Consider the following 24005-nt stretch of genomic DNA (forward strand, 5'->3'; position numbering starts at 1 on the left):
TCTCTCCAAAATTTTGTTGAATTATATAACCAGCTGAATAACTGTTCGTCCCGAAACAATAACGTCTTGGACCCGATATGATCTAGCTTGTACTGTGGGCCACCATTCACAGAAGACGCTTACTGCTCAGGAACAACATTCGCCATAGAGTCATATTGTTTTAGTTTCAGTTTATATGTTGTTTCAGATTTTCTTCTATGGCTTACAAATTTGGTAATGGTGTGATGTAAATACCGACTAATCAGATTTTTCATTTCAGAATATTTATTGTCAGATGTTACAGACAAACGGAATTGGGCAACAGGCAACATGCCTATACATGCCCTCTCCTTAATCAGATGATGTTAATAAACAACGAAAATGTGATTATATAAACGCTTCAAATCTTTATTTCCATCAATCAACCACAGTTACCCATCACGAATTTCTTGGTTATAGTTTTTACATTATGGCACACCACCAACACAAAACACACACAGCTCAATGCCTTGTAGTTCAAAAAGCGATAAGGTTATAATTAATCACATGCGTAGTGACTTCTTAATACTGCAGAACCTGTGATTAAATATTCTCTAAAGTTGTCTATTCAGTAAAGAATCGAATACTTCAGAAATTAAAGTAAAAATGGCAAGTTTGCTTTAAAATGAATTAATTTATATTGAAAATTGTCGTTAATATGATTCTAGTCTAGATCGGCTTTTGAACAACTGGTCCATATCGACAACTATCTTTCGAACGAGGAGTGGAGACATTTTCAAACACGGTTACAATTTTGATTTCCATTTCACAGATCAATGTGAAACGTATGAGAATCAATGAAGCTTTGTATGATAAGCGTTTTATTACTAGTCAAAGTTAATATTACGCTTACGGACGGTTTTTTTTTTCAATTATCATCATGACTACCAGATCCATAAAATAGTTCGAGAAAAAGATGTAAAGCTGAAAGAAACAGCTTAACGATTACACAGTATACGTATATACATGTATTGACGCAATTTTGAGTATAAAATTGTATATCTAAACAAATTAAGAACAAATCTTATCCCGACGAGAAGATCGGATAATCATAAATCAATACAATGTATACATTTTATCAATATCAAGTTTACCTTGGAATGACTGAAAAAGATTTTTATTTTGAAAAGTATTATCCTAAGATATAGTCGATGACATTATCAAGCAATCAACTTCTTGTAACATACATTTTACAATTCAAAATGTAAATAAAATATCTAGATGAAAGCATACAGTGTAACAATAGGTACATTGACCTCGGGGAAAACATTGGGCACCAGTGCAGCTAATATACATACAGGCATTTAAAATTGCACATTCCCAAAATGACACGTATTCTGGTTGCTGCAAAAATGGTATATAAACACATTTCAAAATTAACATATTAATAAATGCAGAGAAAAGTATTTATTTCAATCATGGTGTTTTGCAATTGAAAAATCCAAAATTTGCTAATTATTTATTAGCGTTTAGTCAGTTATTTTCGTGGGGATGATATTTTCGACATCGTATTGTTTTGATCACGAAAATAGGATCCCCCGAATGAGTCATATATATACATGTATATATATATACAATGTGATATATATCAACTTCGCGAAAATCTCACATCGTGTAAATAACCGGCTACACGGTATATATCTTTGATATAAATATACAAAACGAATGGATGGATGGGAAATAACAAATTCATGAGATGCTCAGGAAAATCATAAAGGTTGAACTTGCAATGTACATACATAAATCACTTTTTCTTTACGAACACTTGATTTGCAACGAATGAAAATCTTACAGGTTTTGAAAAATACACAATTTCACAGCTTGAGATATCAATGAAAATTACTATTAAACTTGAATATGATTTCGGTTGCTTCAAATTCTATTGATTTCTCAGATTCTATTGTTTGCTCAATTATTTATATAGCCATTATGGTATTAAATTGGGCGAATTAATTAATGCACTCACAAGTTGTTCTGCACTAAAAGAATGTTCACAGTACATGTCTCAAATAGATTACAGAATCAATCACATGGAAGCATACAAACATATATGTGTAACTGTTAACGAAGATTCTTCATATTTCATGCTCACCTTTTTAACTTTGTTCTCAATCAATAGAAGCACATTGCATTCAGTCATCCTTGATATCTATCATACAAATTATAAACTAATGTAATACTGAACTCGCAGATCTATGTAATTATTCAGATTTCTCCTTGTCCGACTTTCTGGGTTTAAGAGGATTCTTTTTGCACTTATCATATGCAATGTTCAACTCAAAGTCTTTAATAATGTTTACCTGCAACAAAAAAATCATCAATGAAATCGACAAAGAAAAATGAAATCAGCAAGAGTGCTGACAGTTGCACTAATATCCGACATATATGGTAGCAACTTAAAGACAGACAATTTATCTTCTAAATTGAAATAGTTTGACTACGGAAATATTTATTTTAGTATTCATTACTTTACTATGAAATAAATAATTTGTAATTCGGCAGTTAAAATTTCTGTAAAAGTGTAATATATAAAAAAAAAGGGTATGGCGAACATTATGGTGCCTATCATGATTTCTTCAAGTGGAGATTATCATGATAATAGTCTAGCACCATACATTTTAGCATTATATAGGATTTGGACAGACATTTTAGCTTCTATTTTTAAACAGTTCGACTATCAAATTAATATTTTAGTATCTATTGCTTTAATGCTAAATAAACAAATATTGTGTAGGACGATTATTGCGACAATTATGGTACATATATATATTTTTCTTCAAGGTGTATGGTGTGGATTATCATGATTATAGGCTAACAACGTGCATGCAAAATATATATACATATAGGCTTGCAACGTGCATGCAAGATATCTACGGTTTGGAAAGCAATTTTAGCTTCTATTTTGAAACAGATCGACCCATTAAATGCATATGTTAGCATCCATTGTTTTACTATAGAATAAATAAATAATAAGTAGAAACGATAAAAATTACGGGACATATTGTATCCACTGATTTCTAATACGTGATTGTCATATAATACTCTAGAAAACGTGCATTATCAATTTTACATTGGGTAACGATGTTGAAAGATGACGTATAAGGGCGCATATGGGCTAGCGTGTTATTATATATCAATGCTTACAAATGATTTGATAGCTGTGACTCAACAGGTATTGGTTTTCGATACCAAGTCTAGTATATATTAAATGCTCTCATTACAGTCTGTTGAAATAAAGCTCTTACATTTTTTCATATTGCTTGTATCATGATCAGTTGATAACGAATAAAAGTTCACAAATTTAATATCAATGAATGTCCAAACTATGTAGTGATGGTGAAAATTAGCCAATAACCATACATGACTATGCCAGTTTAGAAACTGCAACAGGAATTTATTGCAAATTAAAGGATTCTAAAAATTCTACGCCTATGCGATAATGACGTTTTCAAAAAGAACATGAATCACCATTCACTTTCTCTAGCACACATGTGGTAAATGTGCTTATAATGAACAAATATCAAAGTTTGTATCCAAGACATTACTGGGTTTTAATTTGATAACACTTTATATTACCAATACTTACTGCATATAAATAATTAACTTCAAATGTAAAATTTGTCAAATTGTTCTGTTTATATTTCATATCCTTCTTTCTTTAAAATCACTTGAAAATTCCATAATTTGAACATTTTAAGAGACATGAACTGTCCTTCTAAAATGAATATTATTGTTAATACCGGTAAGGAAACAACTATTACACAAATCACAATGAAATTCAAATAGAAGATGAAATTGGATTGAACACAGTAAATGTCATGTGTGTAAATGTCCCGTTTATAATGTGATAAATTTTAATATACATGTTTTATTTGTTTATTTCATCTGGTTTCGGAAAATTTATCATTAATAATGGAAACAATATCTTAATGTAGGCAATAACCAACAGGTACACGAGTGAGTTCTGAGAAAGACTTATTCATAACTGATTATTCTGAATTTGCATATTGCAGAGTTATCTGCACTTGCGGGTAGGTATGGAATCATTTTAAATGTGATGTCATGTGTTTGCGAGCGTAATGTCATACGTTTTGGTGAAAACGATGTGAATTACGCTCACAAAAATCGATCCCTACCCGCAAGGGAGCTAACTCTGTAATATGTAAAGACGGTATACATGTTTATCATAAAAAAAATATCAAGTTTTATATGTATCATCATATCAATCATCCTAAACATAAACTTATCAGTATTATTTTTTTTCATAAACAAGAAGTCCAATTTTCTTAAATACCAACTGACTACCTGAGAAATGAAAAAAGTGAAAATGATTTTTTCGACCTAATAGACATCCACATTTCAAGCCTTCATTTTTAATAGGTCAGTATTTTTTTTCAAAAACAAGAAGTCCATTATCCTTTTATACCATGTGACTAATTTGAGAAATGAAACACATGAAGATGAATTTTTTTTCTAATTTCTATTTCTGATACTATATTCTACCAAATAGACACCCACATTTCAAGCCTTCACTTTTAATAGGTCAGTATTGATTTTTTTTTCAAAAACAAGAGTCCAATTTCCATGTGACTAATTTGTGAAATGAAAGACATAAAGATAATTATTTCTACTTCTTTTTTATCTCTGATACTATATTCAACCAAATAAACACCCACTCCTATACGTGTCCTTCCTCTTTGATAGGTTACACAATCGTTATCTTGAATCCAATTTACTCCATATAGACTGAAGATAAGAATACTTTAATAAAACTTGATGTAATTTCATTCTTTTGTTAATTAATGAATTTCTTGTTCACTAATGTAATAGCTTTTTAAGCACTCTGTTTGCTTATTATGTATAATATGGTACATACTATCAAATAGACAACATTGCTCGCAGTGTTGTGCTATATTTTACTGGCATTTTAATGGAAACAGCAGAACAAATTAAATCAATATATCAAGGATGTTATTGGTAATGGAAAATTGAGTTTATACAAAAATACATACAGTTATGCCTTATTACTAGTACACACTCAGGGATATGGATTAAACAAGAGAGTTGGTGTTGACAAGTTATACTGAATATTCAAAACCGACAAACCTTATTGAAAACATATCGGACTACTGTCCCCTTGGGTGATATATATGGCTTCCTCATCGTCTCCTCTCCACCTTCTATCATTATAATGGTAGGTAACTGTTTCGACATGGCACCGGGGTCGATTCGGTATCTGGAAATGAGTACAATGAATTTGATTAAAAATAACAAGAGGCCCATGGGCCTTAACGGCCATCTGAAAATCATTTCAAAAAATTTGAACAGGAGGGAGGGAAAACAAATATTTGGTGAAATAGAAACCGAAACAACAGTTTGGGCAGTCACTATAATACAAAAACTTTACCCATTCCAAACAGGATGTTTGATAAAATTTGGTGGCCCTGCAGGTAGGGCGTTAGAATTATACCTGCTACCCCTATTGCATGTATGTAAAAGGTGACTAAATTTAGGATCTTGTCTTTTCTTTTCTTCCTAACTGACTTTATCTTTCCTAATGCCTCCCTTGGCACTGCCTCACTTTTGGCCTTGAGTTGAGCGTTCGCCCCTGTGAGAAAGGCTCTGGGTTCTGTCCCCTGGCCGAGACATACCAAAGTCTATAGAAATGGTAGTTTCTGCTCTTGCTTAGCGCTCAGCATACAGGGAGTGGGACAACTGGTTCGCCCGTTGTCAGTATAATGTGACTGGGTGGGGTGTGTTGCTTGGTGTCTTCGACAGCATGCTTCAGTGATATAGCACTATAAAAAGGGCAACAGTTCCACTATACAAGAAGACACAACATGAATATACCGCAGTCTCCCAAAACACACACCTCCCACAACATACACACAACACACCGCATACATGCATGGGAGGCCATCCTTTCATGACCATAGCTGTTAATAGGACGTAAATTAATCAAACAAACAAACTTGATAAAATTCGGCCAAAATATATTGAAGCGTTTATGGCTCCTAGATTTTACAAAACAAATTCCTCATCATCTACTAATGGGGCCACATATCTCCTGCTCCAGAGGGATTATATCTAAAGCCATCATTTATACAAAATCTAATCCCCTTTCTCCCAAGGATATTTTTGAACAAATTTATACAAAATTTATTCATATTCCCCCAAAGATGTTTCTGACCGAATTTGGTCAAAATCCAATGAGACCTTTATGACTAGTAGTGCTTTGAAGATATTTGCTTCCCAGGGGGGTCAGTCACCATTTATACAAAATTTGTTTCCCTTCCCCTAAACATGAAAAATAATACTATGTATATACATGTATATACTGGTAAACTAAAAACAAACTGGTTCAGGAGTTTTCAGAGCATCCAGTAGACCATTGGGAGTAAGTTTATGACTCTCAAATTTGTCATGTATCAAATTTTCAGATTTCTGGGAAATGGTTGTTTGACTTCTAAAACTGCTAAAAGTCAAGGGTCAACTGGATGCCCTGAGTTTTTTCATGCTTCATTCTAAAATACAAACTTACCATAAACAGGAGCACATTTCCTACCAAGATTTATGCTGATAAAAGTAAATTTTATAGTCATGCACATTGTATAAAATATAAGAGAAATATTTAACAGAATATAATGATAAGGCCAAAAGAAATATGTCTGCTTAGGGTTGCCTTGGCAAAAAAAAATAATGTCAGTACAGTACTTAATGCGTCTAACATTCCCTCAAACGCGTTTTAGATTCGTTTGCATTTCTTTCGTTTAGTTTCGTTTGCCTTTTGTTTCGTCCAACATTTTTCGTTTGGGGTTTCGTGTTTTCGTTCGTTTACGTTTTGATTCATTTTGTTTGCGTTCGTTTGCGTTTTTTTCGTTTGCGTTCTAATTCGTTAACCGGATATTATTCAATGATATTTGATTAGGAATGGTTGACTGTGCATGTGACGGTGTAGGCCGATAAATTTACGTGTTCTAGACAATGTAACATACATACACAATCAAAATTTTAAAAACAATCTTTTTATATCTAGACATTAATTACATTTAGTACGTGTAACGTACACACATTGTTTGATAGTAAGGATCATTTTTATACCTTTCTGCAAGGACTTATAGTACTAGCTATACACGTGTATGTGCTACAGGGGGACAGGTACAATATACACTTGTAACACCCGCGGGGCTCGATAAAGTGGACTGAAGGTTTACAGACAGGTGTGAACTCACACCACATGACGTCGTACTGCTGGTCATAATAACTCACTGGTGCCAGAAACATATATACATAGAGATTGGAAACTCCTTCTTTGTCTTTGTTGACAGGCAGCGGGACCTCCGGTTTATAGGCATTTTCCCTTGGCCAACTACTTTTAAGTGTATTCTTTTAAACATGATATTTTTACATCAATACAAAGTTTACACATTACATCATGGTTTGATGTGACCAATTTTTCCGGTTGATGTTATTTAATATTATTTTTGAAAGCATGAAAATCAGCAATTTTACCTGGTTTTTTCGAAAATCAGACTTTCAAAACCGGAAGTGCATTTTATTTTATTAATGTATAAGTTAAAATATATTTTTTTCTATCCAAATTTGTATACAAACCATCTGAAAATTATTTAACTTTTATAACATATCAAAGTTATTCTTCTATATCTAACTATTTAAAAGTTTATCTAAAAATCCTTAAGCACATACACTAGGAGATAGTAAAGTCTGAAATTACTACGTTTTATCTGAATTATTCAGACTTTCCTTGTAGAATCAGACAAGTTTTATAATATTCAGACAAATTCTGAAGATTCAGACACGTTTTTTTAAATTCAGACAAGTCACCTAAAATTCAGACAAATGTAATCGAAAATTCAGACAAATGTCATCGAAAATTCAGAGTTGTCGCTGAAGATATTGGCTCCCTGCCAGCAGTCACCTTCGATAAGGTACTGGCCCCCTGCCAGGGTCGGTCACGGCTGAGCGCACGGCTTACCTGTGTTTCAGCTAGCCAGAACTGGCCAAGTGCCAGGTCCCAGCATGAGCTACCGGTTACCGAGACATCAATCTGTCAGGGTAGTATGTCAGGTGAATGGAGTGAAGCTTGTTAAATTAATCTCAAATAAAATCATTCAGAAACAGATATGTTGTCTTGCTATTGTTTTTTTTTCATTACAATTGCAAATTTCCAGTGTGAACTACCGGTTGCAGGGTATAAGTAATGGTACTGTAGTTAATCAGGTAAGAGAAGTGAAGTTTTTGTAACTTAATCTGAATAAAATTCATTCCAAAAACTGAAGCATTGTCTTGTTGTTGCTGTTTGTAAATAAATAAAACTGCCAAATCCGAGTGTGAACTACCGATATCCGGGGCATAAATCATGGAAGTATATCAGGTAAAAGGAGTGAAGTTTTTGTAAAAGGATCTGAATAAAATTCATTCCGTAATTAAACAGAAGTATTGTCTTGTTGTTGTTTGTAACTAAATAAAACAGCCAAATCCCAGCGTGAACTACCGATTGCAGGGTATATGAAATGGTACTTTAGTTAATCAGGTAAGTGAAGTTTTTGTAAAAGAATCTGAAAAAAATTCTTTCCGGAATTAAACAGAAGTATTGTCTTGTTGTTGTTTGTAACTAAATAAAACTGTCAAATCCCAGCGTGAACTACCGATTGCCGGGGTATAATTAATGGTAGTATATCAGGTAAGAGAAGTGAAGTTTTTGTAAAAGGATCTGAATAAAATTCTTTCCGGAATTAAACGGATGTATTGTGTTGTTGTTTGTAAATAAGTAAAACTGCCAAATCCGAACGTGAACTACCGATTGCCGGGGTATAATTAATGGTAGTATATCAGGTAAGAGAAGTGAAGTTTTTGTGAAAGGATCTGAATAAAATTCTTTCCGGAATTAAACAGAAGTTTTGTGTTGTTGTTTGTAAATAAGTAAAACTGCTAAATCCCAGCGTGAACTACCGATTGCCGCGGTATAATTAATGGTAGTATATCAGGTAAGAGAACAGGAGTTTTTGTAAAAGGATTTGAATAAAATTCATTCCGTAATTAAACGTAAAAATTGTGTTGTTGTTGTTTGTAACTAAACAAAAGTGTCAAATCCCAGCGTGAACTACCGATTATCGGGATATAATTAATGGTAGTATATCAGGTAAGAGAAGTGAAGTTATTGTAAAAGAATCGGATTAAAATTCATTCCGGAATTAAAGTATTGTCTTGTTGTTTGTAACTAAATAAAACTGCCAAATCCAAGCGTGAACTACCGATTACCGGGGTATAAGAAATGGTAGTATATCAGGTAAGAGAAGTGAAGTTTTTGGAAAAGAATCTGAATAAAATTCATTCCGTAATTAAACTGAAGTATTGTCTTGTTGTTGTTGTTTTATAACTAAATAAAAATGCCAAATCCCAGCTTGAACTACCGATTGTCGGGATATAAGAAATGGTAGTATATCAGGTAAGAGAAGTGAAGTTTTTGTTAAAGAATCAGAAGAAAATTGCTCGGGCACTTACCTGTGAGTTGCAGTGACATGGATCAATTACTAATTAGCGTACCTGTGGCTGTCAATCAAACAACAGGTGGGCTTTCCCCGCTATCAATATGTGTGATCCCTCATTGTCTTTGTAGCGCTTTGCCCGCGGCCAGGTACTTTGCTTAGTTAACACAGGTTGTGATTTAGTTTACAATGGTGATTTTCCCCGTGAGTTATTCCAGAGACGTAGACATAATATAACAGAGACGTAGATAAAATAAATTATGTATGTCTCTGGTTATACACACTTTTTTTTTTAAATTAAGACAACTCGCTACCTGTTTGGTACTATATTCTCATGATGTATGTATCGTCTTGTGTTGAAATTAATATTTTAAATGAAACATATGAACGTTTGACTGAAAATCAATCATATTTACGTTAAGTTTGTAGAAACGATAACTTGCTGGACATAAAGACGAAATATATATTATGCGACTTTAACTTCTCGATATTTCTGAAAAATGCCTTTATTGAATAAAACACGTAACATAAATCAGAATAAATTTCAAAATATCGGCAGATTTATTTATTAAAGCGTACACGGAATGGTTTGGTATATAAAGTTTTTGTAAAAGAATCTGAAAAAAAATCATTCCGGAATTAAACAGAAGTCTTGCCTTGTTGTTGTTTGTAACTAAATAAAACTGTCAAATCCCAGCGTGAACTACCGATTACCGGGGTATAATTAATGGTAGTATATCAGGTAAGAGATTAAGAGAAGTAAAGTTTTTGTAAAAGAATCAGATTAAAATTCATTCCGGAATTAAAGTATTGTCTTGTTGTTTGTATCTACATAAAACTGTCAAATCCCAGCGTGAACTACCGATTACCGGGGTATAAGAAATGGTAGTATACCAGATAAAAGAAGTGAAGTTTTTGTAAAAGGATCTGAATAAATTTCATTCCGAAATTAAACAGAAGTATCGTATGTTCTATGGTTTCAAAATGAATACAAATATTCTTCGGTTGTAAAAATGATGAATATTTAATAACTATCATTATGTTTTTCTCCTGCACTGGTCCTACGATATCTGAAATAGAACTAAAACTCTTGATCAAGAATTTATACGATCAAATAGCTGTTCGTGAAAAATAAACAAGAGAAAAAAACAGTGAATTGTAATTTAATAGTTTCAAAATTATGTTGATCTCTTCAACAGTTATGCATCATGATGTTAATTTGGTAGTTTCTTCGATCTTCTCTGGTCCTACGATATCTGAAACAAGATTTGCAGGTTACGTTATTAAAACTGTTGTAGTAACACACATTCCAAACGTAATAAAATACAAGAAATGGCTTCTAGATAGTAGCCCAGAAATGCCCACAGTAAGTATATTGGGACGTTGACCGACCAGTTAGCCGGCCGGACACAGGTAAAGTAGCTGTGCCAGCGAGGCATGGTCTCACAGCGGGAGTCTTCACACCTCCCGGTGAAGAATATAGCCTCCGGGCCAGGCTTGAGAAAAAGTCGTAGTTTACTTTACAACTCGTAACATAACTTTACTATTCGTAATATAACCGTAATTTTTACGAATATGATAAGAAAATACTATGTGATTTTACCAAGCTGCTTTATCGTTGGATACTTAACAGAATACATAATGTAATGCTGGCTTGACGATAAGAAATTAACCAGTCATGTTAATTTTACAGTTCATATTATTTTGTTTTCTTTTTATTTCCAGAGTGTAGAGGTCCCGTGGTATAGCGATGACGTCGGGGCCGAGAATGACTACTGATGGATAGAAGAATAGATTACAACGGTTATCTAAATTATTGTATATAACGCAATTCAATTGGTCATTATTAACATTGACCTAGTCAAAAAAGAGGAGAATGTGGCAAGATGAATACTAGACGAATGGAGGGTTGATTGATCTTTAATATAGTCGGCGACCATAATTATATAATTACCTTTACATTCTATTGCAGGTTGTCATGGTGCAATCATCCATGTTGTCTTTTTTAGTATTTGGTCTATCGTACCGAAAAGTTAGTTAGCATTTTGCAGGCGTAATACGTCATTTTATAACGCAGGCTCCACGAAGACTGTGAACACCCGCTGTGTTTTGTCAGGTAAAGCCTGTCGCCTGGCACGTGTGTATACCAGTCGGACACCTCTCTACAGGGGGTACAAGGTGGTCACAGGTATTGTATACAGATATTGAATTCATTTAACAAGGTGAAGCTAACATGCTTAAAACACGTACTCTGCATCATGATTGTATGATGATCGACATGCATCAACCCTAATAGTCTAAATCTTGCACGGACCATCACATGTTCACTTTTATCACATCTATGATCAGCAAGTCTATATCTGAACAATAATAAGGTCTGATACATTACCATTACTTATATCCCGGCAATCGGTAGTACACGCTGGGATTTGGCAGTTTTATTTAGTTCCAAACAACAACAAGACAATACTCCTGTTTAATTACGGAATGAAACTTATTCAGATCCTTTTACAAAAACTTCACTTCTTTTATCTGGTATACTACCATTACTTATACCACGTAAATCGGTAGTTCACGCTGGAATTTGGCAATTGGTAGTTCACGCTGGGATTTGACAGTTTTATTTAGTTACAAACAACAACAAGGCAATACTTCTGTTTAATTCCAGAATGATTTTTTTTTCAGATTCTTTTACAAAAACTTTATATACCAAACCATTCCGTGTACGCTTTAATAAATAAATCTGCCGATATTTTGAAATTTATTCTGATTTATGTTACGTGTTTTATTCAATAAAGGCATTTTTCAGAAATATCGAGAAGTTAAAGTCGCATAATATATATTTCGTCTTTATGTCCAGCAAGTTATCGTTTCTACAAACTTAACGTAAATATGATTGATTTTCAGTCAAACGTTCATATGTTTCATTTAAAATATTAATTTCAACACAAGACGATACATACATCATGCGAATATAGTACCAAACAGGTAGCGAGTTGTCCTAATTTAAAAAAAAAGTGTGTATAACCAGAGACATACATAATTTATTTTATCTACGTCTCTGTTATATTATGTCTACGTCTCTGGAATAAGTCACGGGGAAAATCACCATTGTAAACTAAATCACAACCTGTGTTAACTAAGCAAAGTACCTGGCCGCGGGCAAAGCGTTACAAAGACAATGAGGGATCACACATATTGATAGCGGGGAAAGCCGACCTGTTGTTTGATTGACAGCCACAGGTACGCTAATTAGTAATTGATCCATGTCACTGCAACTCACAGGTAAGTGCCCGAGCAATTTTCTTCTGATTCTTTAACAAAAACTTCACTTCTCTTACCTGATATACTACCATTTCTTATATCCCGACAATCGGTAGTTCAAGCTGGGATTTGGCATTTTTATTTAGTTATAAAACAACAACAACAAGACAATACTTCAGTTTAATTACGGAATGAATTTTATTCAGATTCTTTTCCAAAAACTTCACTTCTCTTACCTGATATACTACCATTTCTTATACCCCGGTAATCGGTAGTTCACGCTTGGATTTGGCAGTTTTATTTAGTTACAAACAACAAGACAATACTTTAATTCCGGAATGAATTTTAATCCGATTCTTTTACAATAACTTCACTTCTCTTACCGGATATACAATTGTACTACCATTTCTTATATCCCGACAATCAGTAGTTCACGCTGGGATTTGGCATTTTTATTTTGTTACTAACAATAAAAAGGCAATACTTCAGTTTAATTTCGGAATGAATTTTATTCAGATTCTTTTACAAAAACTTCACTTCTCTTACCTGATATACTACCATTTCTTATACCCCGGTAATCGGTAGTTCACGCTTGGATTTGGCAGTTTTATTTAGTTACAAACAACAAGACAATACTTTAATTCCGGAATGAATTTTAATCCGATACTTTTACAATAACTTCACTTCTCTTACCTGATATACTACCATTAATTATATCCCGATAATCGGTAGTTCACGCTGGGATTTGACACTTTTGTTTAGTTACAAACAACAACAACACAATTTTTACGTTTAATTACGGAATGAATTTTATTCAAATCCTTTTACAAAAACTCCTGTTCTCTTACCTGATATACTACCATTAATTATACCGCGGCAATCGGTAGTTCACGCTGGGATTTAGCAGTTTTACTTATTTACAAACAACAACACAAAACTTCTGTTTAATTCCGGAAAGAATTTTATTCAGATCCTTTCACAAAAACTTCACTTCTCTTACCTGATATACTACCATTAATTATACCCCGGCAATCGGTAGTTCACGTTCGGATTTGGCAGTTTTACTTATTTACAAACAACAACACAATACATCCGTTTAATTCCGGAAAGAATTTTATTCAGATCCTTTTACAAAAACTTCACTTCTCTTACCTGATATACTACCATTAATTATACCCCGGCAATCGGTAGTTCACGCTGGGATTTGACAGTTTTATTTAGTTACAAACAACAACAAGACAATACTTCTGTTTAATTCCGGAAAGAATTTTTTTTCAGATTCTTTTACAAAAACTTCACTTACCTGATTAACTAAAGTACCATTTTATATACCCTGCAATCGGTAGTTCACGCTGGGATTTGGCATTTTTATTTTGTTACTAACAATAAAAAGACAATACTTCAGCTTAATTTCGGAATGAATTTTATTCAGATTCTTTTACAAAAACTTCACTTCTCTTACCTGATATACTACCATTTCTTGTACCCCGGTAATCGGTAGTTCACGCTTGGATTTGGCAGTTTTATTTAGTTACAAACAACAAGACAATACTTTAATTCCGGAAGGAATTTTAATCCGATACTTTTACAATAACTTCACTTCTCTTACCTGATATACTACCATTAATTATATCCCGATAATCGGTAGTTCACGCTGGGATTTGACACTTTTGTTTAGTTACAAACAACAACAACACAATTTTTAGGTTTAATTACGGAATGAATTTTATTCAAATCCTTTTACAAAAACTCCTGTTCTCTTACCTGATATACTACCATTAATTATACCCCGGCAATCGGTAGTTCACGCTGGGATTTAGCAGTTTTACTTATTTACAAACAACAACACAAAACTTCTGTTTAATTCCGGAAAGAATTTTATTCAGATCCTTTCACAAAAACTTCATTTCTCTTACCTGATATACTACCATTAATTATACCCCGGCAATCGGTAGTTCACGTTCGGATTTGGCAGTTTTACTTATTTACAAACAACAACACAATACATCCGTTTAATTCCGGAAAGAATTTTATTCAGATCCTTTTACAAAAACTTCACTTCTCTTACCTGATATACTACCATTAATTATACCCCGGCAATCGGTAGTTCACGCTGGGATTTGACAGTTTTATTTAGTTACAAACAACAACAAGACAATACTTCTGTTTAATTCCGGAAAGAATTTTTTTCAGATTCTTTTACAAAAACTTCACTTACCTGATTAACTAAAGTACCATTTTATATACCCTGCAATCGGTAGTTCACGCTGGGATTTGGCTGTTTTATTTAGTTACAAACAACAACAAGACAATACTTCTGTTTAATTACGGAATGAAATTTATTCGGATCCTTTTACAAAAACTTCACTCCTTTTACCTGATATACTTCCATGATTTATGCCCCGAATATCGGTAGTTCACACTCGGATTTGGCAGTTTTATTTATTTACAAACAGCAACAACAAGACAATGCTTCAGTTTTTGGAATGAATTTTATTCAGATTAAGTTACAAAAACTTCACTTCTCTTACCTGATTAACTACAGTACCATTACTTATACCCTGCAACCGGTAGTTCACACTGGAAATTTGCAATTGTAATGAAAAAAAACAATAGCAAGACAACATATCTGTTTCTGAATGATTTTATTTGAGATTAATTTAACAAGCTTCACTCCATTCACCTGACATACTACCCTGACAGATTGATGTCTCGGTAACCGGTAGCTCATGCTGGGACCTGGCACTTGGCCAATTCTGGCTAGCTGAAACACAGGTAAGCCGTGCGCTCAGCCGTGACCGACCCTGGCAGGGGGCCAGTACCTTATCGAAGGTGACTGCTGGCAGGGAGCCAATATCTTCAGCGACAACTCTGAATTTTCGATGACATTTGTCTGAATTTTCGATTACATTTGTCTGAATTTTAGGTGACTTGTCTGAATTTAAAAAAACGTGTCTGAATCTTCAGAATTTGTCTGAATATTATAAAACTTGTCTGATTCTACAAGGAAAGTCTGAATAATTCAGATAAAACGTAGTAATTTCAGACTTTACTATCTCCTAGTGATACAGAGTTACATCATTTAGACCTATCGTAACAAGAGGCCCAAGGGCCTTAACGGTCATCTGATTACCTTTGCAATAATCATATAGGAAATTAATTAGATATCGTGTAATGGTAGCCATCTTCAATCTGGGATCAACCAGAGATGTAACAACACTTTGTCAATGCAAGTTTCAGCCAAATCGCACTGGCAGATCTTGAGAAGAAGTTCAAAAATGTGTTTTCAAGATGGCCGCTGCGGCGGCCATCTTGGATTTCGATTCAACCCCCCCCCAAAAAAAAACTTTGTCGGGACCATGTCAGGATCATTTCATGCAAGTTTCAGTCAAATCACATCTGTAGAACTTGAGAAGAAGTTCAAAATGTGTTTTCAAGATGGCGGCTGTGGCGGCCATCTTGGATTTCGGATCGACCCGAAAAATAACAACACTTCGTCGAGACCATGTCAGGATCATTTCATGCAAGTTTCAGCCAAAGCACACCGGTAGAACTTGAGAAGAAGTTCAAAATGTATTTTCAAGATGGCGGCTGTGGCGGCCATCTTGGATTTCGGATCGACCCGAAAAATAAGAACACTTTGTCGGGACCATCTCAGGATCATTTCATGCAAGTTTCAGTCAAATCGCACCGGTAGAACTTGAGAAGAAGTTCAAAATGTGTTTTCAAGATGACGGCTGTGGCGGCCATCTTGGATTTCGGATCGACCCGAAAAATAAGAACACTTTGTCGGGACCATCTCAGGATCATTTCAGGTAAGTTTCAGCTCAATCCCACCGGTCAAACTTGAGAAGAAGATTGAGATGTGAAAAGTGTACGGACGGCGCACGGCGCACGACGACGGACGAAGCATGACCTAAAAATGGCGAAGTTGCCAATCTCTATGTATATATGTTTCTGCTGGTGCATACATTAATCATCCGACAATTATATCCGACTCATCACTGTTAGCATTGGATCACATTATTTTCTAGTGATACACACTATTCTAATAATAAAATAACACAATTAATAATATCTCAACCATCGCTTAATACAGTGTTTCAGATGAACATTTTTTTTTACATATTTCATGTAAAATTAAGAACGTACCGAAGTCAATGATATTAAATTATAATTGACGTATATATATATATACATAGTCGTGCAACTAGTGTTGGAAATTGGTTGAAATTTTATGATTGATAATCAGTTTTGTGTAACCAATCAATGATCGTTTAAAATCGATTATATTTGACTGTGTATATATGTTTTCCAGGAAAATTGTACAAACTCTCTTCTACAGGCTCATGTGTTGGCATGTTCCCAGGTCGCTTATGTTTTCACAAATAAAATCATACTCCTCTGAACGTTTACATTACGACATAGTGCTTATGTGCTCTTCAATTCGTTTAGATGCTTCAAATGGTATTTGAAAGGATATGAGAAACAACATACATAAGCGATTGATTGCTACAAGTTTTATATGACATTTCTTGCATGTTTTACTGACCAGCTACATATAGATATACTCTCCTATATCATGATATCGGGCAATTCCTACGAAACTCGATTACAGATTAATCGATTAATTGTTCAAACACCCCGAACCAATGATGCTCCATGAACTCAATTAATCTAAACACCACTGCGTCCAACATGAACTGACAGTTAATACATTCAACTGTATTTCTGTATTTACACATATTCGTCATTGATATGATTGATCATTGTATTTTATTGGTATGCTGATGTAACAAAACACAGGAATAAAATAACCATAGAGCTGGTTTTCTGTAATGACTAGAATAACACAACATTGTTGTTTTTGTTGTATGCTTTGGTACATGTACATGTATGGCGTCACGTATTATACACAAACATGTGAGGGGCCGCTGCCAAATAACAAATTGTATAAATGACAGCAGGTTATAAATTGAGAGGGGAGTGGGGATGGGGTGGGGTAGGGTGTTGTGTTGTCCGTGAATTGTTAAGCAAATATAAGACATCCAACTGGGTCAGGTAAATGCTACAGGTGAGTATCCACATTGATATCTATATAACTGGTACGAGGACCTCGTCTGGAGTCATAGATATACATGTAATACATAACTACCTAACCGCTAGACCTAGGGTTTATACTTGCAGTAGTCAAACGTACATGTACACAATACCTACACTAAAATAAAAAATTCTTCTGTCAGTGTTTTCTTTTCTGAAACTAATACTTTCTATATCATAGTATGTATGACGAAATTCAGAGCAGACTTATAGATACCACCATTGATTGAAGACTATTTGTACACCTGTATGTTTTATAATTATTTTCAAAATGTTGCTTTATAAGTTAAACAAAATGTATTAATGCTTGAATAAATATACGTCATCACATACTTATTGGTAATATATTTATAAAAATTACATATTTTCTAAGACAAGATATATTTTTCATAATGTTACTCGTACTAAATCGAAATTGCGAATAGACATCGCTTTCAGAATCCAGATCACTAAACTACCGGAACCCGATTGACATTTATGATTGCATTTTGGCCTTCCGGTCACGCTATCACTTCGTTTACGTTTTTTCATTTGCGTTTTTGTTTTGCGTTTAGCGCTTGACGAAACACGTTTTTCGTTTTACGCTATTAGTTTTTCTTTTGTGTTTTCGTTCGTTTTCGTTTCGAGGGAAAGTTACATGCTTCAAGTACTGTAGGTCTGGATTTTTTTAAAAGCGTTTTTCATACTAAAGTTATAGCCAGAACCAGAGTCTGAGATCAAAATCCTGACTTTAATTTTTTTTAGGGTTTGAATGTAAAAAATCAGGGTCGGTCGGGTAACCCTAAACAGATTTTTTTTTTTTTTTTTTTTTGCCTAAACAAAATATTGTATTATATAAACTGTATACATTTTATGTGTCTATCGGGCAATACAGCATATAATAGAAGAAAATATCCCTTATCTTGGATATTTATTGAATACATCATAAGACACATATAAAACACATGTACTTACTTTTGCGCTACTTCTGGATACTTTGAAATATCTATTTTTCCAAACTTTAAATTATCCAAGCTGTATCTGCAAAAAAAATCAAATGATGATTATAAACCAATGTCATACACAATGTGGGTGTGTGTCCTTTTACATTTATACTTCTTACATCTAGAGGATTACATGTTTTTTACACAAACTGAATATATAAAATGTTCACAGAGAGTGTATAGATTCTTTGATCAAACATTTGTAAATGAGAGCTTTTCATTTCTATATACATAAGTAAATAACTTAATAATTTAATTATGATTTACAGTTTACAACACCACTATTAACATATCTATCAAGTTGTCAACCTATAAAACCATGAGTTGATGCAGAAACACATATTTCATTATTTTGATTATGTTATTTAGGAAATTGATATTTGTTTTGTTGAGGTTATGAGGGTATAATGATAATAGATCATGTGTAAATTATGTAACCCCGGCAAAGTCGGGTTACATAAAATTTACACAGGCTCCATTTTCATTATAACATCAACAAAATAAAACTCTATTTCTTATATTTTTTTACAGTTTTTACAAATAATTATTATTCATTCTTTCGACAGTTGCATATTTTTTAATAAAATATCCATGTTTTTTTCTCTCCTGTCATCGTCAACGAAAGTTGATTGGAAACGGCTGATTGGAATCAAGTCATTCATATGTTCCCACCAAAAGTGGGGTCATGACCCGACAGTGCTATGCCAGCAACTATTCCTGTAACAATAGAATCGCCGCATGTGCTGTACTATCATTATGCACTGATAATGATAAGACTAGAAAGCATGGTTATTGAGTCCATGTCAGACCAAGCTGAAAATGATCAAATTTCAATCAAATGATATTATCCTTAGGCAAGTTTTAGAGTAGTTGTCTACAGATGATATAGACTGAAAATTGAAGTGTACTCTTATTTATCCAGAGTGTACTTATGTTTTTGGTTTATTCATCCCATAGACAAAATCTATATTGCGTTCAACCGTTTGAAATTTTTTTCATTTGTGATTATACTGTATTTGACCCAATAAGTGCCCCTGTCTACCCCTTCACCTCTTTCAATCAAATATTATGATACTGTAAACCAACTTGTTTCTTGTGGTAAGTTCAATTTTGCGTATTTCACTGGTGACAAGAAATCACGAAAATATATCGCAACAAAATGTTTCAAATACAGGTAATAAAAGTAGAACCAAAGAGATCTCTAGATCTATGAGGTCTAAATCTCGATATTAAATATAAGAAGTTGTTACTCACCTGTTTTTTTTTATAGTAATTATTCAAAAGACTCTTAGTGTCTTACAATTAGAAAAATTGACCCCTTAGTTTGTTCAATTTTGGATCCCAACCATGTAATGATGCTATAGATATCATACAAATATGCTATCCAATACATAGTTTCAGCGAGGAAGTATTTCATATGAAAAAAGTAGTCTTATTGACCTTTTTGACCCTGCGCCTAAGGCCCCGGAGGGGTCAGCCCTATCATTTGTACGATTTTGAATCCCTACCCTGTAAATATGCTACTATTGCATTATGGGTGTTTTATCCCATGCTTAGTTGCAGAGAAGAAGTTGTTTATATGGTAAAAGCCAAATTGATCCCTTTTCACCCCGCCCCATAGCCCCCGGTTGGGTCAGTCCAATCATTTGCACAATTTTGAATCCCCACCCTATAAGGATACTACAATTGCATTTTGAGTGCTCTCCCATGCTTAGTTGCAGAGAAGAAGTCTTTTATATGGAAATAGCCAAATTGACCACTTTGAACCTGCCCCTCAGGCCCCCGGGGGGGTCAGCCCCATCATTTGTACAATTTTTGATTCCCTACCCTATAAGGATGCTGCCATTGCATTATGAGTGTCATTATGAGTGCTTTCCCATGCTTAGTTGCAGAGAAAAAACTGTTAATATGGATATAGCCAAATTGACCCCTTTTGACCATGTCCCTCAGGCCCCCGGGGGCGTCAGCCCCATCATTTGTACAATTTTGAATCCCCACCCTATAACGATGCTACCATTGTGTTATGGGTGCTATCCCATGCTTAGTTGCAGAGAAGAATTTTTTTTTTAAATGGTAAAAGCCAAATTGACCCCTTTTGACCCCGCCCCTCAGCCCCCGGTGGGGTCAGTCCCAGCATTTGTACAATTTTGAATCTCCATCCTATAAGGATACTACAATAGCATTTTGAGTGCTCTCCCATGCTTAGTTGCAGAGAAGAAGTCTTTTTTATATGGAAATAGCTGAATTGACCATTTTGAACCTTTGAAGCTTTGAAGTTTCAGATATTTGTCTGGTTAAACAATGATTATTTAATACTTGCCTTCAAATCAATGATAGATAGATGGTTTATACTTACTCTGCTGAGAGTTCAGAGAAAAGATTGGCAAATGATACACAAGGTGGAGACCAGGCAACGTAAAAAGTAACAACCCATATCACTCTTTTGTCACGCTTGATTTCCTCCTACCGAAAAAGACCAATAAAAAACCTGTCAGATCGATCTTGGTACTTAATAAATCCATTTCTCAACAAAAGCTAACGGAAACATTGATAATTCACAGGAAATAATACCACCAACATGATAAAAGAATTATTTAGATATTAAATCAATATTGCTCTATGTCTTAAGTTTGAATCTGAAAAGAAATCACTTTGAGAGTTCACTTTAAATTATACTTTATCTCTTATACACAGTATAAGTAAAATATGTATCTTGTTTTTCCACAACCAAATTTCATTGAAAGAGAAAAAATCGTCAGAATGATACAAATTTCACAATTTCACATTTATATAGACATGGTTATCTGCCCTTGGATATAGGTACAACTATAATTGTTTTGTCAAGTTAAATGTTGTATTTTTAAGAGGAATACATAATTTTTTGCTGTGTAATGAAGGTCACGATGCTGCCTACCCACAAGTGACCTTACCTTGTGTTATAGATATATCAATCCTCGATAAACCACGCAGGGGTTTCGCCGATCATCTTACGCATCGTCTACACCCCTTGGACTATTCTCATAGTGGAAATATGAAGGCAGCGTCAGCTAAAAAAGTTTTGACCAAATCACTATGCTAGCAAACATTTCCATTTGGAAGATTACAGAGAGAAGCGCGACGCCTAACATCAAAGCCTAGAACAATTAGTCAACCCACAGAGCTACCATTATACGGCTCTTTTGATGTAGCATTCGAAAGGACTAAATTACCTGTTCTATTCTTGTTTGCCCTCCAGTATTCACTATTGAGATAAGTCCGAGGGGGTGTAGAGATCGTAAGTGATCATGAAACCCCTGGAATATCGAGATGGTGTATATGCACTCAGTAAGAAAATCGAATACTATGTAGCAGTCAATATGACGAATTTTAAATACAATGATATAATTAATTCAGAATATAAAGAGAACCTACAATCTAAGTTTGGGTCCTCGAAAGTAAGGTAAATGTTGTTCTGTCCGCACTATAGTAATGGGCACTGCTCGCAGTAACACAATATGTAAGTACTGAAAAAAAATACACATCCATTTCTAATTAAAAAACAGAATGGAAAAAAAATTATACATATAGCTCTGATAGGGACACAATGCAACTTAGCCTAATTTTTGTAAACATCAAATTGCAAATCTGAAATTGTACACAATCTGGGCATTTGGTATTTGTAAAATACACTGTAGTTTACCTCCCTTGCTTGTTGTTTTCAATCATACATTTACTTTCATTAGATCAATGGAGTATTAACACCACAACTGAAGTTCTAAACAATTAAGATACTGTATTTTGAAACCCAATAACGCATTCAATCCTATTAAGCGCCCCACCAAAATTTAAGGCTTCAATTTTACAGACGTTGATTCATGAAAACCAAAAATATAAATCTGAGTTGGTTTCCTTACTGATTTTCTTATTGCTAAAATTTACTAGAATGGGCGAAGCAAATGTATGAATCAATTTTCATAATGGCTAGAATTTAGGCTTTTGTTTCATGCCCCCCCCCCTCCCTTATTTGCCTTTCACTTTCTCTAAGCGCCCTGGAGCGTTTATTATATGGTTCAAAAATCAAAGAAAAAGAAGAATTTACGGTAATTTCTAAATTATAAAACATTTAATTTAAGCTCCTATGAGACCATCCCAAGCTCACTTAAAAGGTCATAGTCTGGCTAAGGATGTGTATTAAGTAATTATTGAGAGGTTCCTAGAGAAGAAACAACCCTGCGGACAAGATGGACAGTGGGGTACTCTGTTCTTTATGGTAACAAAGTGTACTTGTGGAGCCAGAGGGTTCGGAGATGCTGTCGTTAATGTTTCATGGATACGATAATACTAACCACGCTCTCCATAGGGTAAGTTATTTACTGTACAGAAAAACATATAGATATGACATGTACACAAACAATATCGAAACCGCATAGAAGTATACCATACGCAGATTGCATTCGTCTCTGAAGGAACATGAAAACCACAACAATACACGTTTTGCGAAGTAAAGTCAGGCTGTATTTATATACCAAGAACTCCGATAGATTGTTGCTAAGAAACAATGAACAATATAAATGAAGAGAGTATTCCCCACACCATTGGGTTGTCCAAATATGGAAACGTTAATGTACAAACAGTGTTCTGGAAAAATTGCTTTTGTTCAGTTATTTATGATAAATGCTAATGATCAATTATCAGCCAAGGTCATTTAAGGGGGACGACCTCTGGCATATGGAATATATCGGCAACTAAACTTAACTCACTATAATCTATAATATCTTTATCATTTATTAACAAATATTTAGTCCTTTACCTTGCTTTCTGTTCTTTAACACAATTACACACCCAAGGAAAGTTATCCACTCCCATTCTTTCTGAAAAATAAAAATAATACACTTATATTACTATGTTATTAAAGTTAATATCCAGACTGATCCTTTTTTATTTGTTTTACAGTTAAAATTGATCAATCTTTAATTGGTGTTATAAGACATGTATTTGAGGGTTTTTTCAACACTGTTTAAAAATTGTTCATAATCATAGTATGATCTGTTAATGGCTGAAAAGTTTTGAATGTGTTAAAATAGGAGATATATTAAATGGTAAAATTTGTTATCAATATGGTGTTCTTAAATGAATACAATGATGTATTTGT

At 34.0% G+C, this 24005-nt stretch overlaps 1 protein-coding gene across 1 annotated transcript; it reads right to left on the bottom strand.

Moving 5' to 3' along the window:
• Positions 1-272: 272 nt before the first annotated feature.
• On the bottom strand, positions 273-23719 carry LOC138330564 (thioredoxin-related transmembrane protein 2 homolog). Its single transcript, XM_069278128.1, has 5 exons — positions 23696-23719; positions 21231-21337; positions 18846-18911; positions 5125-5254; positions 273-2318 (listed from the first exon to the last, which is right to left on the bottom strand). The coding sequence occupies exons 1-5, from the start codon at positions 23717-23719 to the stop codon at positions 2220-2222; spliced, it is 426 nt and encodes a 141-aa protein (XP_069134229.1). The 3' UTR covers positions 273-2219.
• Positions 23720-24005: the final 286 nt, after the last annotated feature.

The sequence above is a fragment of the Argopecten irradians genome, chromosome 9, assembly GCF_041381155.1.
Source record: "Argopecten irradians isolate NY chromosome 9, Ai_NY, whole genome shotgun sequence".
Classification (NCBI taxonomy): domain Eukaryota; kingdom Metazoa; phylum Mollusca; class Bivalvia; order Pectinida; family Pectinidae; genus Argopecten; species Argopecten irradians.

Excerpts from the sequence above, each read along its gene's own strand:
- LOC138330564 (XM_069278128.1), bottom strand. The coding sequence starts at position 23,719 with ATGGGAGTGGATAACTTTCCTTGG. Across the intron at positions 18,912-21,230 it reads TTCTCTGAACTCTCAGCAGA|ATACAGCTTGGATAATTTAA; the intron begins GTAAGTATAAAC and ends TTTTTTTTGCAG. Across the intron at positions 5,255-18,845 it reads TATCCAGAAGTAGCGCAAAA|ATACCGAATCGACCCCGGTG; the intron begins GTAAGTACATGT and ends ACTCATTTCCAG.